Here is a 19,116-nt window from a genome sequence, read left to right as displayed (position 1 = left end):
CCAGCATGTGCGCTCCAGCTTTATTTCCACTTCTAGGGCAACATACGCCATCTTGCCTGGGTGAAATGAGATATGTGACAAAGGGCACTAGCAGAATCTCACATAACACATATAGTGCCACAAGTGCATGGGAATGCACATGGCAGCCTTGAAGTTGTACACAGTTGCATACCAGTGCATACAGATCAAAGAATGATCTTGCATTTCCTTTGTTTGCGTGTAGCACAAGCATGCATCTGTGTGTGCACACAGTTGAAAAACGTAATCATCATCACTTTGACTGCAGCCGAAGGCTTTTGTCAGTTACCTTCTTTTACCCTTATGCTATGCCAGCCAGCTTCGTACCATGCCTAATAACCTTATTTCCTCACTTCACCAAATCATCTGCTGTCCCTTGATTGCAAGGATTCCCTTGGCACCCACTTTGTTGTTGTAATAAACCACTGAATCTCCTTCCTACGTGATGTCTGACCTGTCAAACTACACTTCTTAATCTGAACTAGAACAGCCCCTATAGCACTTAGTCACTAATAAATGGCTCAATTATCTACCTAGCTTTTTAGCATTGCATCTTCATTTTTGCTTTCTTTATGTGTAACCTGATCTTTCTTTCATGTTTCTTTCGTTATTAATTCAAGCTCTCCAAACTTGAAGTGCATTGCCTAAACCTAAGGTGCTTTGTAATTTTTTCTGAACATGCAACCATCGCTGTAACTCACATTGTGATTCCAGGTGATGTTGTACGGAGCCAGCTCCGGCAGCACCGACACAGAGCAGTCCAGCAGGAGGGGCTCACCCTTCACCGCTACCAGTTTTGCACCAGACAGGCGAGTGAAGTTGATGCCCCTCTGGATGCACTGGCCCTCTGCAGGAAAAGCAGAAAGAGAGAGGCAGTGGGTACAGTGGCAAAGCAAGGAAACAAAAAAGAAAGAAAGAGCACTAGATCGGCACAGACGCGAAAATATATTTTGCACTCTAGGTTACAGTGCGAGAAATTGCGCACCATCATGAAAAATGTTCTTTCTATACCATTTTCTTGAAGCACAGTTTTAGGGTCATATTCATTGCGCCGAGTGGCTGATCTTGGCACTATATAGTCATTGTGCAAGCCAGATAAAGGATATGCAGAAAGAATATAAAAAGGATGGTTACGCTATAACACAGCCCCAAGCTTTTGAAGTTGCCAAACCTGGTAGAGATATGGCATAAGTGTGGTGTAACAAAAGCAAATGCAGAAATTGTGCATGAGGCATATACGAATAATTGTGATGACGTAACTGAGAAGCGAAAAGGTGCACAATCTTTTAGACGGCACAGTCAGCGCAAAACATCTAAGGGATAACATCTCCATTCTTCAAGCCAAAATCAATGCCAGACATGCTACAAACGGAGATATACTGTGGGCAGGCTGTATTTTCTTTCCCCCCCCCCTTTTTTTTTCAAACTGAAGCTACTCACAGTTTTAAGAAAGTGAAGAGAGATAAAAAGCATGTCCAGGAATTATATGTACTATTACTTCTTTATCCATAGAATTTTTACCAACAAAATGCCACAGCTTAAACCATATTTCCAAGGAACTGGCCATAAGGAAAATTATGAGCTTTAACTTCTTAGGAGGAACACAGAGACATGGAGAGATGTTGAAGTGAATGGTTTCAGATTAATTTTTACCCAGTTGGGTAATGTTTCACTAATGCACTTCCACAGTATGGACTAGGCATTTGTGCATTCCATACCATTGCTCAGTATCAAACCCACTGCCTTATTTGTGTTCAGCAGCAGAATGCTGCAGCCACTACTGCGGTGGGTTGTGAAATAGACTCAGTTGTCACTATTTCACTAATGAAATAGTCCCCAACAACGAACAGGTACATTATTTAGATTGCTGAGCTAGTTGGCTAACCTTTATGACAAAAAAAAAGAATCTGTGTTTAAAAAAAAAATGTATGTCCAAAAGAAAAGCATAATTTTTCTAGGCACAATGACCATAAAATACTACCCAGATGATATAATGCCGGGTACTGGGCATGAATGGGACTCACATTAGGGCAAGGACCAGTGGAGAAAATAGCAGACACATAATATCTTTGGCTTCCTATGTACTGTTGTGTACCACCTTTGCAGCTTTCAAGCTCCCCCAGCGGGGTTTTTGTCCAAATATTGCTTCAGCAAATAGGAGAATCATGGATTAGCTAGAGTACAAGCCAGAAATATCTTTGTCGTGTCATATGCATTTTGCCTGCCCTCACCGACGCAAATGACCAAGAACTTCAATGTGGTTTCCAGCATCCATAATGATTATGCGGCGATGCACTTTCTATTTTAACCTCGCCAAAGAGCTTCTGTAAAATTTGCAGGTGGGACAAACTTTCGCAAAACACTGGCATATAGCGCATATTCTGGACACAAGAAAACAAAATTTGAAAACCACGAAAGCCGAAATTTTGGTGTCGGCCGAAAGCGCATGCAGCAGCCAGCGATGGCTCCAGATGTTACTTTGTTACCACAACACAGCGAGCGCTACATCGCCCTGCGTCATATATAAAAATTCCGACAAAGGACACCCGCGTCCAAGCCCGAACCATGGCGATCTCGGATTCGATGCTCAATCCGCGACATCAGTGCAGCGGCCTCGGGAGAAAGCCAATCTGATCCACTATGGGTCGTGTTCTGCCCGCCATATAAAAGAGACGGCGCCTGGTGATTGCGTTCGCCGCACGAGACTGCTTCTGCCGCCTATGGCATCTGCGTGTTCGTCAACCACGGCGGCGCCCAAACCGATTCTATGGCCGCCAGAATGGTCGTAAAAGCCAAGCGATCCTTCGTAGTTTGCCGTCTGGGGAAAGGGCTGACTGAGAACACGAAAAAAGAGAAGGCTAAATACTACAAAGGCAACTACCAACAATTGGGTACCTCGATATGCGTGCCCATCGAGGCGCCTTCACCAATTTTTAATGCGACAGCGTTAGGGGTCCTGTGAAGGGCGTCGGCGTCCCGCGTTGACTGTCGTTTCGGCAGTCATCTCGAACGACGCATACCCAACTACGCAGGCCCTCCAAGTAGCGCAAGGAAGTTGCTGAACTAATTAAATTTTTCAAAGCAATATACGTCCGAAGAACCGTAAAGTACGACTTACACACAACCTACTAACATATACACTCTAAGAAAAGTTTACACCCTTTGGGGTGTATGTTTGCCACACAACAATAATCGTCATGTCTTGCCCGCATTTCCTTTCTTGAAAACGCTGCGCTTGTTACTTTCCTGTCGAGAATGCTCTGTCATGCTGATAACGCACATGTCGTTCGTGACTTGGAAGTACCAGGATCACAGCGTTAAAGAAAGGAAATGCGGGTAAGACAGATGACGATTATTGTTGTGTGGCAAATATACACCCCTAAGGATGCAACTGTTTTTTGGGTGTAATAGCGTCGAATTGTAATTTGAATATACGAAGAAAACATAATTCTGTTACCCAAAAACTGAAACACAAAACCCCTTTCCAGCGTTTCTACCATTCATATACCGGCCACGGTGTCGGAGATGCGCGCGCGCCGGCGCCCGCAAATCTCGGAGGCCACCAAGCGGCGCGCCCGGTTATTTGCAACACCTCCAGATGGCGCTCGCCTCCGCCGCATCAAGGGAAGACTACAAATGAAGCTGTGCAGGGTGATATGGGCTGGACAAGCTTTGAAGTGAGAGAGGCTCACAGTAAAATTGATTATGATGAACGACTGAGCAATATGGAAGAAAGTAAATGGGCTGGGATAGTGTTCAGGTATTTGTACAGGAAAAACATTGATTCACAGTGGAGGAAAAGAACTAGGAAGCTTACCAGCAAGTATGCGGCCTGTAGGGTGAGCAACATGGCAACAAAGAAAGTCAAGCGGAAAGTCAGAGAGGCTGAGATGATCTCATGGGTGGCGGCAATAGAAAAGAAACCTGCTATAAGTAAATACTTAAGACGAAAAAACGAAATCAGGAAAGAAACAATTTATGATAACTCAAAGGGAAGCTCGTTACCATTCGAAGCGAGATCAGGCTGCCTTAGAACACGCACTTATAAAGCGAGATATAAGAAAGAAGAAGAAGCATGTGCTTGCTACGGTAAAGCTAGGGAAACAATGGAGCATGCTTTATTAGAATGTGAAGATATCTGGCATCTCTGGCCACCTTGAAGCCCTTGGGTTCAGCGAGAGCAGGGGGAAAGTAAACATGTTGGCAGTTGAGATTAGTAAGCGGCGATTGGAATATTGGTGGAAGTAGGGAAACGACAAACGGAGGCGTGCAAAAACAGTTCACGATTGGGGTTCAGAAAGTTTGGCGATGGAAATTCATCGTGTTTTTTTACCTTTTTCTTTAAACATAGGTAGGACATTAGACAATAATGACATAATAATCAGACAACAATTATACATAAAAACAAGAGTTTGGTGGAGCAACCCACCGCCCCGTTCCAAAGGGGACTCTCATAACATCCATCCATCCATCCATCGCGTCCCACGCAGGCGTCCACCTTAGTGGACATGTCCATTTCGTCTGCTGCTAAAGCGATGAATGGCTGAGAGCGCCTGTCTCCTTCTGACGCGTACCACAGCCCAGCCAATCAGAACTTCAGCAGTAGACGTAATGGACTTGTCTACTAGGTGGACATTTAGAGAATACCCCCCCCCCCCCCGCCCCGCACACACCACCACCACCAGATCTCCACTGATATGTCACCATGGCAACGACGGTATACTGGTGCTATACTAACATTATCGGTTACGCACGCGCGCACACACACACAAGCTTTCGATGTGCGGGCTGTCGCATGTAAAACAAAGCGGATCGAAACGAAGCGGGCTCCTCCGCCCAAAGACTTTCGTTGCAGAGAAGCCACCTTTTACAAATCCTGTCTCGGAATTTGAAGCAGCATACAGTGTGCCGCGGCAGACGATTCAGCTTCACGTAGTAAATACTATGCCTGTTTTGAGGGGTCAGCGGAGCATTTTTCTGTCAGTTTTGTCCTATACACAACGAATAAGTAAATAATTAGCGATTAAAGCTGAACTCGCTGCATGCAGCTAAGACGTCGAAACTAGACACACCGAACGAATATTCGTCAATCGTTCGGCTCGTCATAAACGGGTTCGAATGTACATCAGCAACAAAACGAGAAAAACGTGACAAGGTGGCACGCGACGACAGGTACGAAGTAAACCGTCAAATATGTTTCGCAATGCGATGCGTGAATCATCGAATTGCACCCGCGGACACGCATGAAAAGGATGGGCAGGAATCACGCGGGACTGTGGAAAAAACGCCAAGCAAAACGTAAATTACGAGCTTCTTTGACCTGTTCTGCATGGCACATAACCAAGGGAGACGGCAGAGTTTAAGCGACAGACGCCCGGGGCAGTACACAGCTTGGCAGTGGCTGCCGGCGGCCGCGTGCCCCGTTCCAGCTATTCCGTGCAACGCCGTCACATAGCCCAGCGCACTGCCCATGCGAGCCGCGTGCGTGGCCAAGCGTGCCGCGCTGCCTCGCAACTGGGCGCAACAAAAACACAGTCACGAGAAAGAAAGAAAGAAAGAAAGAAAGAAAGAAAGAAAGAAAGAAAAAACCTCGCTGAAGGCTTCATAACGCTAGCTGTCAAAACGCTCGTTCCATTTCTCTGTCCCTCCAACTTCTCAAGGCTCTCGAGGCTCGAGAAACAGCAAGAAAGTCGAAACCTGAAGGGAAACAGGTGGGGGGGGGGGGGGGGTGCTGCTGCCAGCTCGCGTGATTGGGCGAGGCGCGAGAGCGGGGCGTACCACCACCACAATGCCTTCGGCGGGCGCTGCACCGAATCGCTGACGCGTAGTGGGAGGCTCTCGCGATCTGCTCAATCAGCTTCACGCTAAGCCATCGATTTCTTGCGAGCGCGGCGCAGCAGGCTATCATCCCCAGCGGGAAGAAGAAACTTTGTATCCAAGTCTGGCGGTCGCCCGTTCCGCGAGCACGTGGCGCCGCACTGGCTCCCTCCGACGGCCGGGCTGCCTGATTAGGACGCGACGGCATACGCTGCCTCCTCTGCATCCACCCGGAGAGCAGGCAAGAGGGGGGCTTACAAGACACCCCTTTCTCTGCGTCTTTCGTTGATCTGTCACGACGCGAGGACGGGCGAAATTGAGGACGTCGAATGCAGAGGCGGCGAGCGTGCGACAGGGATGCAGGCAGCGCATCGACAGTGCTGCGAGAACGACCGCAACCAGCCCGCCCCCTCTTCCTGCTAGCCCAGCACGGTCTCGTCTTCCTTACCCTCCCTCCCTCCCACCCGATACACCCGTGCTCTCCCACGTTAAGCACGCCGGCGCAAAACAACACTGCTCCACAGCAGCAGCAGCACCTTCCTTTCGCGCGACACACCTTCCCAACGTCATGTCCCTCCGCCCACCCGCTTCCGGATAGGTGCTAAAAACGGAGTCTCTCATTCGCCGCTCGAGAAGGATACAACACGGCTGAACGAGCCTCTCCACTCGAGTGAGAGGCGGCGATGCTGGCCCGTGTGTTACTGTGCTCGCAGAGGCACACAAACCCAGGGAGTTTCTTTAGGATTTAATAAGAACAAACAGCCAAAGAAGCAGTGGCACACCCGGCACGCCCCTTTTTTCGAAATCTCTGCGCTAGCATACGCGGCGTGCCCAGCTCCCCTCCCCTCTCTCCGGTTAAGCGCATACACCCCACCCCCCCCCCCCCGGCCCCCCAAACCCCCAAGAAAGGAATAAAAAAATCTGGATACGCTGCTGCAAAGGGGGCGATTAACATGCAAAGGCTAGTAAGAGACTGTTGGCTCACTATAGTGGCAAGACGGTGGAAGATTTGTTAGGGTCAGGCGGAAGTGTATAACATGGTGTCGCTGCCACGAAAAAAAAAAAAAAAAAATGCTCTCTCACTGCGCGCGTGTGTGCGTGAATTCGGTGGTGTACGTAGCGTACTTAGAAATGAAAGGGTAAGCGGGTCGTTTTATTTTTCTTTTTAATTTTGGTACAGAGAAAGTGCCAAGGCATCCTTGACCCCTCCCCGTTTCGATCGTTGGACCGCGGCCGGCTGAGCCGTCCACTACGCTTATTGATATGCGGCCCGTGAAAGGCATGATGGATGAACGCCCCGAGAGATGGCACTCAGTCGACCGGCCGAAAAGGAAGGCGGGCGGAGTTCCTCCTCCGACTCCCTGGAGCGATTGCGTATATAGATGGGCACGCAGCGCGGTATACGCGCGGAAACAGGGGAAGACAAAAAATAAGGTCTCTTTATCCTCTTCTTTACTTTCCCTACATGTCGCGAAAAACACAGGGGAGGCGCAGCTCCCCTTTGACCCAAACAGGCACTTGCACCACAACCATCGCCCCATCTCGTTTTCGCTGGTATGAATTTGTCTCGCGACCAGGCCCGTTGCTCGCGCAATGTCGCGGCTTCCTTGATGCTCGACTATACTTGTCGTGGATTCGACACGGCGGCAACAAGCACAGCGTATCGCCGGCTTCTCCACAACGTTAAGATATTAAACGAATGAAGGATGACAGACGAAGTGAAACACTATAGATATTAGTTCGCTACCAAACGCGGGCCAGTCTATATTGTAAGATGCGATTGAAAGGATACAAACAGGGAAAATACATCAGATTCCTCCCACTCTGACATACATATACATTATACAGAGTGCAGAAAACAACATAGGCGTGTTTCCGCTGCTAGGCGACATTTGGCTGGACAGAGCATACGCAGTGCGTACTGTGGCACGTACTGTAAATATCACTTTCCAAACGAAATCCGCCATGCTGCGGATCGCGTGATTATGTAAGTGACTCGCTTTTGATTGGGTCTCTCTTTTGTGGATGGCGAAAGAAAGGAAAGCAGGAAATACATAAAAGCAAGGCCCGAGGAGGGGGGGGGGGGGGGGGGGGGGAGTCGTTCGCGTTTCTATCACGTTTCGTAAACCTTGCCGTTCGCGGCATTTTCCTCGCTAGTGTGGACCTGCCTGCACGCCCAGGCGTACCAGGGACAAAAATACACGCTGGCGGAAACAGCAGCGCGCGTTCTTCCTGCACCACTGCAGCGGCGGTGGCGATGCATGTTATTCCAACGCTTGGAGAACGCGCCGAAGGGCACGTCGGCGGCTGCGGCAGTCTCCTCTTGACAGGCGACACCACCGCCATGACACCAGAGGAGAGCGTGGCAGCTCCGATCATTACTTCTTTTTTTCTCTCTCTCTCTCTATCTCTCTCTCCCAAGCGGTCGGAAACCGCGCGCCAAGGACGCCGCTGCGTTGCTCCAAGGAGGAGAGCGCGCGGCAGACAAAGGAAGCCTGCACCGCCAACGAAACCGGACTCTCCGTGGCTTCACTCCTCCCCCCGTAGAAGGAAGAAGAGCACGCGCTCCGACGCTGTATGCCAATCCTGCGCTTGGTCCCGATTGCGTTGCGATTTTTAAAGCGGATAGCTTCTTAAAGCGAATAGCTTTTTTTTTTCTTTTTTCTTTTTAAGGCTCTTTGGCCTGTTTTCGCCGTGGTCACATTTTCACCGCCGATGCAGAGGGCACGTGCTCTCGTCGCCGAGCGCCAGCTATTTACTTTGAGCCGCACGTGATGTCGCGCGAGAGCTTTTGGGGCGTCTGAAGGTAGAGCGCTCTGTAAGGAGGAAGCAACGAAAGACTGGGAGGGGGGGGGGAGCAACGTGACAATTTTGAAGCCTAGTCGTAAAGAAATGCAAAGGAAATGCTCGTAGGAAATAGGCCTGCGCCACGTGATAGGAACGCGCGGAGAGTGCATGAGGGAGAGTAGTGCGGCTGGCGAGGGCCGATCGCGATGGCGGCGTCACTCACGAACCAACCAATGTCTTGGAAGGTCGGGCAACTATGGAGGGCCTACCTCCCAATACTCAACGCGCATAAGGGTCCCACATCGGAGGAAGAAGAAAGGCGGCAGAAGAGGCTGCAGGCTTGCCGTAGAATTACTGTATATGTAGGCTCACTTTAGGGAGTTCCCTAAGGGGAGCCCATATAGTAAACTCTAGCTTGACGTCATGTTCCGTACTATTCTTTGTTCCTTCCTCCGTGGGAAGGACAGCCCACTCCCCCAGTGGCGATTGCGGCAGGTGGTGTTAGGCTGCTGAGCACGAGGTCGCGGGATCGAATCCCGGCCACGGCGGCCGCATTTCGATGGGGGCGAAATGCGAAAACACCCGTGTACTTAGATTTAGGTGCACGTTAATGAACCCCAGGCGGTCGAAATTTCCGGAGTCCTCCACTACGGCGTGCCTCATAATCAGAAAGTGGTTTTGGCACGTAAAACCCCATAATTAAAAAAAGAAAAAATATTGCGGCAGGGGGCTCGGGCGGCCGGAGAGGAGGATGGCAGTCGCCTTCCACGCCGGCGCTCCCGCAGCTGTTGACAACACAAACATGACGAATCGACTACAGCCACCCTCACTATCGCTATAGGTGTGCTGGGGACATAACAAACGCTGCCTAAATATCCTCGCTGAAACGGATATACGCATTCAAAGATCATTCCTTTAAGAAAGCGAATAGCTTTCCAGAAGCATTCGGCCATTCGCTTACGTTAGCAATCGTCGGTGGTTTCTGCACAGGCATACAAGCATCGGAGAAAACTTCCCCGGTCTGGCGACCAGGACTACTCATAATAAGTGTCAACGAGGATCGTTATCTATCTATCTATCTATCTATCTATCTATCTATCTATCTATCTATCTATCTATCTATCTATCTATCTATCTATCTATCTATCTATTGTACGTTTATACATCTGGATTAATAAATCCACACACACACACAAAACAAGCTAAATCACTGACAAACGGCGCGACTAGGGCAAGGTCTATTTCTTTTTCTTATTTTGCCGAATGTCTAACTTATCCTTCTTTTTAAGCAGGTCGTACTACATTTCCACGCTCTCTGGCTCTCGCTAGGTTTCACAAAAGACTCCGCACACCACTGCTCTCATTTGAATGGCTGCCGATAGTACGTGGGCGGGCCAGTATGAAAGGGTATGCCAGACTCGCGTTACAACGGAAGGCTGGCTTGCTGGGCGAGTTGGTGGGCAGCGCGAAGAGACAAAAGGAAAAAAAAAAAAAAGCACATACACAGCGCGGACTATCAACTGAGAATTTTACTGACCGACAGACAGGTGTAGAAGCACTGAAAAACACGCAGCTTGCTTTCGTCTCTGTTGTTTCGCGCTGCCCACATAAGTCGCGTAACAATCCGTCAAATATTTCGGCTACTTGTGTCGATATTTAAAAAAGAAAGAAAAAAAAAAGGACAGATTCAATGCACACACTGGAATCTACGTGAAGTTAAGCGTTCGCGAAGCGGTTAGTCAAATGCGATAAATCTGTTCACCTTCTGCGCCGCGTTTTACAGAACAGCGATTACCTGCTTGCCCGACAAGAGAGCGTGATCTCCACCGCTCGCGACCGCTGATTGAACCTACTTCCCCTCCCCCCCCCCCCCCCCCCCCCCCCCAGCTTACTATTTTCCCCTATTTCCAGGATCGGCGTACTTTTTACTTGGTCAGACACCGACCGAGAAGGTGCGCAATATACAACAGAAAATCAAGAAAGCACAAAAAGCTTTGCCTGAACCAAGAAATTATGTGCTTGAAAGCGAATATAGGCTTATTTGTTGCAGTAAGGACATTTCGGCGCCGTTTGCTGTTTAGTTGCAGTTGATGTCCGCCTCGATGTTGGTGAGGGATACTTGAAGGTGTTGTGGATGTCGCGAAGTCACATAGGCAAGGCTGTGACGCTGATTGCAAGGGGTTAACTGTTTATTAAGATAGAATAGGCAAGCGATAGAACGGAAACTATTTACACAGACATCAGACTACGAGTCAAAAGTTACAATGATGTTGCAATTCTTGGTCTTCTTTCTCTTAGCTGAATCTCCACCGAATACTTTTCCAACGGCCCGCGGCACGTATACCTAAAAGCCTCCCCAACATCCCCCTCGCCCCATCGTTCGTCCAACCACACTGCGGTGCGCGCAGTGTGCACACAACGGGGCTCCAGTGTGACACTATCTGGGGTTCCAATACGTCAAGGCCGTTGCCACAAATCCTTTGCAGTGCAACGGGTCTCTTGTGTCACAACCTCGCAAGGCACACTTCCGCAAAGAAACCACTTCCACGCCTCGTTGGGGCATCTGATCCGTTCGCGGTATGTCTCCGCATGGTGCGGTTCAGCGGCGAGGGGTTGACTTAAAGCCACGGCACTGCTTCTGCGAACCGACTGGCGGAAGCCCCGGCTAGCAGGGTGCCGTGAGGTGAAGAGGGCTACGCTCGTCCGTGGAATCTGCTGCCGAGGTCGGTCCGCGGTACCAGCGTGTGTGACGGGGATCACTTTCACTTTATTTCCTTAAAGACCCTGCAAGGGGCGATAGCGGGCGGCTGCAAGTAAGGCTCGCTGTGACGCTCCCTCGGGTGTTGTCGCCGCTGACACTGGCGGCACGGCTTCCCCGCGACGAAGGGCGGCTCTCGTCGTTAGTGGAACGAAAGCGTGAGAAGCGCAGTGCCGCGCAAGACGGGCTGTGCGCCGACGATGGCTACGATATGGCGTCAGAGTAGCGCACGTCGTCTGTATGGAAACAAAGTGCTGCATGAGCGGCGGCGGCTACTGTGAATCGCACCCGCGCTGCCTCTCGCGATCTCCCGATTATCGAGGCAGACGCCGAACAGGACAGAACGAGCCGAACAAGACAGATTCGCCGCGCCTACCAATATATTGGGGAATAAAAACACGTATACAGGTGCGCTCAAATTTCGCATAGGGAGTGTCGCAATCGTCGGTGAATTTCTAATTTATTTTATTTTACAGAACTGACACATTTCCTGAAAACTCCAGGTTCTCTCTGTCTCGTTTGATTGGATGGCATAACATACGCAATCAGAACCGTCTCTGCTGGTGTGCTCTTTCGCGTCTCTCAGTGACGCAAAGTCATTCGGTGCTCGCGAGACGCACGAACAACACCAATCCCGAAAGCTTTCGTTTCGAACCAGGGTATGTAGGGCGACTCGCAGGCGCGCTCGTTACAGTGTGAACGACGAGTGTCTCCTCTAGGTCGCGCTGCCTCTGCCCGACGGCCAGAGTGCACAATGAAAACACGTTCTCGAAGGCGCGCCGCGACCCGCAAGGAGAGAAACAACCAGCGTGCCGGCAAATATCTAATCAAACTGGTTTCTTTCCGCCACGCGCCCCACGCTATGAATACAAGCCGAAGCCTCAAAAGGAGGAGGACCATAAACACGATGGAGGAATAGGAGGGCGAGGATGCACAGACATCGTTCTGTAGCCTGCGGGCACACGGCCGGCCGTACCGGGGTCTGGCCATAAACGCGACCCCGCAGGGGTGACACTCCCGTTACGCTCCTTACGCAACGCAGCGTTCTGACCTCTCTCCCCCCTTTCCTGCTTCCAAGTAGGAGGAAAGGGCGCCACGCAGAAGGATGAACGCGCCGGCCATAAAGGGACACCCCTCGCACCTCCACTCGCATTCCGCACCGAACCTGGCGTGCGCGCGCGGTCTGAGATACGCAAGAAGCCGCCGGCAGCACGCAGTCGCGGGTGGCGGGGGGTTGCGCTGGGGGTCGCGATGATTCCTGCGAGCCAGAAAGGAAGCGGCAGGGGCGGGCAAGAAAGGTATGCAGCAGCGGCAGCGCGCGACAAGCGGGTTCAGTGAACTACCGTCTTATTTATCGCCCGCGGCCCATCTCCCCCGTTGCGCCGGAGGGAGAGGAGAACGTGGAGGGGGGAATACTCGCCCCCCTCCCCACCCATTCCCTTCGATGGCCCCCCCTCCACCCCATCTTGGCACTCGAAGGTGCACACACAGCAGACCGCAGGAGGAAACGCGCGCGCGCGCGCGCACACACACACACACACACACACACACACACACACGCACAATGTGCGAGAGCCACGCAGGCAGCGCGTCCTGAAATGCACTCCCCGCTTCCGCCCGCTTGGCCAGCGCACATGCCGCGTTAACGCGCTCGCACATCGAGGTGTGCGTGGTGTATGTGTACCGGCCTCACCTCTCTCGTGACGGGAGCCGATGCTGCTCAGCCGCACGTGGTACGACTAGAGCATCGGTATATATGGCTGCCGTACATATGGTTGCGTAGGAACACTAGGCGCTACAGGAATATGGGCCCTCTGGCGGAGAAAGCGCCTCCCTCGAGGCGACTGTGAGAGTGACTTCCCTCTTTTCTTTTTTTCCGGTCAACTTGCAGCGTATACGCGAAGAAACACCGTATAGGACTCTTTCTCTGCATGCGACTGGCGGGTCAAGCGTTTACGGGGGGCGACCAGAAGGTCTGCGTTAAGAAAGTCGTAACGTGCATGCGCGCGCGTGAAGCAGCAGTCGTTTCCGGGAGAGTACACAAAAGGCAAGACGCGAAGGGAAAACTTTCTCTCCTCTATAGGGAAGAAACTGGCGCGTATTTATTATTGTTATTACTTGCGCGCGCGAATAATCGATCGTCACGCCGCCATGTGCCATTGCTGACGTATTCGCGGCCGCATCCCACGGAGAGAACTCGCTCCCCACTCAAACGAGATCGCGCTCGCGCATCAAAGCTATATCGGACCACGCTTTAGCCGCGAGGCATCGCAGCGAGTGTATAGACGCACACATAAGCGGCAGCGGTATTAGGCAGATGGGAGAAGCAGAGGCGGCACCGATGAGCTCCGGCGGATGCGGGAAACCGTGCGCAGCGTAGCGCGAAAATGTATAACAAGCTAGCCCGAACAGAGCAACACGTTTCACACTGCAGGTGTTTTACTACTGTAAAAAAAGAAGCCAGGACGTGACATCACACACGTGCGTTCAGAAAAACGCAGACGCGCGCGCGAGTCACGCCGGAATTACACCAATTGACAATCTGCGCAGTCCTCAAGTTAAGGTCTTTTGCAAACAGGCGAATACGCGTGCTATACAAGTAGGCTCTACCCCCCAAGCGCCCTTCCTCCACGTTCAGTAATTACGCCGTCGCTCTGGGCGCGTGCAGCACAGGTGCCCGTCGACAACGTGCCCGAACGCCGCTCGACGTCATCCGCGAAAGAGCCGGAGCGGAACAACAATGGCGCGGTCTTCTTCTGCACCGACCACAAGAGCAGCAACTGCGTTCGTCGCAGAGGACTTCCGTCGTCGGCGACGCGGGCACATCTATACGCGCCGAAAAAAGGCGGGCACCAAGACAATAGCATAATTGCACAGTGGAAACAAGATGGCTGTCGATCACCGAGCTGCTGTCAATCACTATGCGCGCGGCTACTCCCGTGTATACCAGTTTGTGGTACACGCTCCTTTCACAATTTCCCTTTATCTGTCCCGGCTGTGTATACAGTTAACGAGCTGCACCTCTCACCCCACTTTTAATATTTTCATTTTGACACTTTGTCCCGTTGCCTACGTTACCTCTGCTTCATCCTTCATACCCTTGCTCCATCAAAACAGAGTGCGCGCACACCTCACATATACGAGGGCATCACGGTCCGACCCAGGTGCGCGTACCTGTGCGTGTGAATGACAGTTGATTCAGCAGAGTGACGAAGTGGGCTATAGCTTGTGGGGGGGGGGGGGGGGGGGGGGTATTCTGTAAGAGTCCACCTACACACTATAATAATTTACACCCTTGACAGCATTTACACCATTTTCCACTGTTAAGGGTGTAAATTATTTTACAGTGTAATGGACTGTCCATTTCGGCCGCCGCTAATTGGCTAGGGCCGCTCCTCTCTCGTACAGCTGCATCCAATCAGCAGCGGCCGAAATGGACAGTCCACTAGGTGGACTCTTACAGAATAGCCCCCCCGGTGGATGTTCAATGCACGAGAACAATGAACGTGGGTGGGCAGCTGGGTGCCCGCAGGCACGCTTCACCTGAACGCGTGTTTCATGCCGGTCGATCTACATCGGTCAGGAAAAAAATATAAAGGAAATAATAAAAAAAAGAAGAGCCCGGCCAAGGCACGCCACATATATATACGGGAAGTGCGAATACATAAGACCACGTAACCGAGATTTGACGTGCGTAACGGTGCCGACGACAACGCGGCGACTGCGTCACCACGATGACAGAAGAGCCGCAGCTGCAAGCAAAACCATACATCGTGTATAAAAGAACACCGGAGCCCTTCTGCTTGGCGTGTGCGTGCATCTGTATAGTTTAAATTTCAGGGTGTACTGCATGACAATGACCCCACTGTATACACACACCCACGTAGAACATGGTTACGTTACGCAGCTGCTACAGTTTGTACGTGTAGTATATACCCGTGCAGTCGGCGAGCCGCCCTCAAAACCCACGCACATCCTGCACAGAAGTACACAATGCGGGCGTCGCAGTGTTCCCACATTTTCAACTTAAAGCCCTCGTCAAGCGGCTGTGCAGCAGCGTTCCATCTTTGATGCACGCGCCACTTTGCCCAACGACCGCACGTCTGTCAACGGGCCGCACTACGCTCGAGCATGCATAAGAAGAACATGACGTTGTCAATGACGATAAAAAGCAGTCTGCCATTTAGCCTGCGTCGAAAAGAAAGAACGCGCATTGCTGGCGCAGCAGCTTATATATGTGCAAGCCCGGCGCCTCGTTTCGCGAATAAATGTGGTGTAGTGTTCTGCAACGTATGAGCAGCTTGCGGAAGCAGTGGCTACGCAACGCTCATCAGAGAGTATGCAGCAGCGTCTTCGCGAGCCACGCTTTGTTTTTACGCGCCGTCTCCGCATCTCACGCGCTTGCCTTATTCGCTAATTTTCGACGAGCGCTCGCGCTGGTTTGTTCACTTCGCCGTTACGTTTTGGCTCGCAGAATTATCCGTATACAAGCAAAAATGTAATAGTGGATATATTATTCGGAATATTGTCGATTCACTCCGAATATAGAAATGTATGAAGCACAAGCATTAACAAAAAGAAAAAAAAAACGAAAAAAAAAAAACGGGACAGGATCAGTCGAGGAGCATCAGTATAGTTTTCTAGGGAACCAGGAGCCCATTTATAAAAGTTACTAGACTTTCTCACTGTACGTTTCTTCTGGAAACACACGTATTCTTGTTGCAGTGTTTCGTGGCTTCTGCGTCCATGCTGGCGAGTGATGTCATTGCAATGCAGCGCTCATGAAGGATCTCATTTGCACGTGCCAAAAACGCATTTCATAATCTTTTTTTTTTCGTTAAGTCTGGCAACGCTGTCACTGCATTTAATTTCTCTAAATTTTCTTTGAAACACATGCACCGTCTCGTGCACAGTTAACATGCATCAGAGGAGCAGCCGCGGAGTCGCCTATATATATAAGGGCAACCAGCGCCGAAACTTCGCCTGCCAGCCTAGCGAGCGGAGTGAGCAGTTTTCAGTAGCACATGCGCATGCCGACTTCGATCGCATCAGCGAATTCACCGCGCATCTTGGCGCACATGCATGTGTCTGCTGCTCCTGCATGACGTGGCACGACGTGCTACAGAGAACATGGGTTTGCATGCACTCCTCGTAACGCGCGCACATGGCACGCGTGTACAGATCTTGTCTGCAGGGAGTAGCGCGGGCTGATGAGAACGTTGATAACAGGCGCGCGTCTGTTAACGGCTATACAATATGACGCGCCATTTTTATGGCCCCTCTATATATACCGGACGGCGGCGGCATAATTTAGCAGCATACTCCAACCTCTGTAGCGCCTCCTGGCCAGCGCTTGTTTCCCAAATAGGTGCCAAAGCCAACAATTAAAAAAGGAAACGAAAAAGAAAACAGAGAGAGAAGAAGCATTGAGTGCACCACCTATGATACATCGGTCGATAGCCTGACGACAACGACGTAAGATGACGGCACGACGACTCACAATTCGCGTAGCTGTGATAGCCTGACGGTGCCCGACGTGGTCGCGGCCCGCCTCGGTCTGAAAAGACTGGGCTTCAGGACTCTAATAAAGTTTTGTGAAAGAAATGAACGTGATATAGAATCCCGCGTACACACACACACACACACACACACACACACACACACACACACACACACACACACACACACACACACACACACACACACACACACACACACACACACACACACACACACACACACACACAAATGAAGTTTCCTTCCACAGCGAACATTTGCCAAAGAAACATGACGACAACGAACACGATGGTGATGCCTGCGACGGCGCACATACGACGCGAAACCTGGACGAAGCACGCTTTACTTCACAGCTATTTATATTATAAACGAAATAATATACGTGGACTATACTTTTAGCTTTATACCCGTTCTCTCACTGGTCGATGAGCTATGCCCGTTCTGCAGGGCTGCGTTGTTCAATGACGAAGCCAAGTGCACAACTGCGCCGCCCACTCGCACGTTGCACGCTATGTATACAGCAGGCTCCCTCGCTTTGACAAGTTCGTTGCCTGCGCTCGCCGTGTTGCGTACACTATACCCCCCCCCCCCCCGCCTTGTCTGCGTGGCGCAGCATCCGCCCAGCAGCTTTCTGCGAGACCAACGGTGAAAGTCGCTGCCGTTTTAATTAAGCGCCCGTGAATAAATTAGCGGGGTGCGCGGGACGCGCTGCTGGCGCCGCGGCTGGCGTCCGTGTACATAAAGTATAATGCCAACAGGCAACAGGGATATAGCGACGCTCGTTTCCTGCAGCATGCGTATAAACATACGCATGTATACCGCATCCGTTCGGATACAATCCAACAAGTCCCGGCGATACATAGCCACCACGACACTCGTGGATCCGCCTTTCCTATGCCCCCTGTTAAACACGTACAACAGCTGCTATATAGTTTCGAGGGTATACAGCGCTGTGAGCGAACCGTATGTGTACGTGCTCTGCAGAATCGAGAAATCGCCCGCGAAACTCTATATATCGTAGCAACTCTCCTCCGCTGTACAAGATTCTACGCACCAATTAATGCGGAACCAACTCTACCTCAGCTATACACCTCATTGAGTCGTCGCAAATTCTCAGACATCTCGTCTACGTCGCAGCGTGAATGAATTCGATCGCTCGCTATATATGCATTCCCCACCACGCAAGACGGCATCCGGCGAAACGACTAAGAATCGAGCGGTGTCGCGTCAGGGAAGGCGAGGGACACTCACGCAAGAAAGCTCGACCCTTTAATAGCCCCCTGTTAAATTTTTTTTTTTTTCTTTTTCCCGAGTCGGTTAGCATACACCGCCAGGACATTTTCTTTATACTTGTTCTAACCACCAGTTTGTATAGGGGTACATATCCAGTTAAAAAGGGTGTCTCAGTTATCATGCACCATGATTTGAAAATATCCAAAAGCCACGTATAGATGGACACAACCAAGGTAATGTTGTTTGCCGTCGCTTGGAGATACGCAAGATTATTTCTTGCACTACACCCAATTACATAATTAGTCTTAATTAATTGACAAAATTCTCAAATATTATAGTTAGATGAAAAGTGTAAATGAGAAAATTGTAGAACAACATCAAAAACTCGCGATACAGCTTTCTCTTGCTCAATACGTGGTACATAAAACTGTATTTCTGAGCGTGAAAGAATCCTGCGAATACACGCAAAGTGCCTCGAGCGACCAGTCGCGCGGCAATTTGGCGTGTATTCGCGGGCTTCTTTCACGCTCGTAAAAACACTTATGTAGCACGTATTGAGCAACGGAAAGCTGTATCGAGAGTTTTTGATGATGTTCTACAATTTTCTCATTGACACTTTTCATCTAATTATAATGTTTGAGAATTTGGTCAATTAATTAAGACTAATTATATAATTAGGCTGAATTAATAAAATAATCTGAGTATCTCCAAGCGACGGCAAAGAACATCACCTCAGTTCTGTCCAAGTATACGTGGCATTTGCATGTCTTTAAATCTTGGTGCACAACAGTTGGGACATCCTGTATACACAGAGTCGAATCCTAGTTATATTCCAATAAATACGGTAATAGCAGCAGACTACGAGGCGACCGCGAATGCCAGCATGCGTACACGCGCATATGTAATAATATAAGTGAGCGTGAACGCAGACAGACGAGGGTGAATTCTTGGGACAGACTATCTACAGCTCTGGTCCCTGCAGCTAT

At 50.5% G+C, this 19,116-nt stretch overlaps 1 protein-coding gene across 4 annotated transcripts in view; it reads right to left on the bottom strand.

Moving 5' to 3' along the window:
* Positions 1 to 19,116, bottom strand: part of LOC126532041 (protogenin-like) — a 276,850-nt gene that overhangs the window by 56,663 nt on the left and 201,071 nt on the right. For all 4 annotated transcript variants that reach the window (XM_055070924.1, XM_055070926.1, XM_055070925.1 and 1 more), the window contains exon 2: positions 720 to 865. In XM_055070924.1, the coding sequence (XP_054926899.1) occupies positions 720 to 865 (146 nt within the window). The remainder of the gene's footprint in view (positions 1 to 719; positions 866 to 19,116) is intronic.

Source organism: Dermacentor andersoni, chromosome 5 (genome assembly GCF_023375885.2).
Source record: "Dermacentor andersoni chromosome 5, qqDerAnde1_hic_scaffold, whole genome shotgun sequence".
Lineage (NCBI taxonomy): Eukaryota > Metazoa > Arthropoda > Arachnida > Ixodida > Ixodidae > Dermacentor > Dermacentor andersoni.
This window is presented reverse-complemented; position numbering and strand designations above follow the sequence as displayed.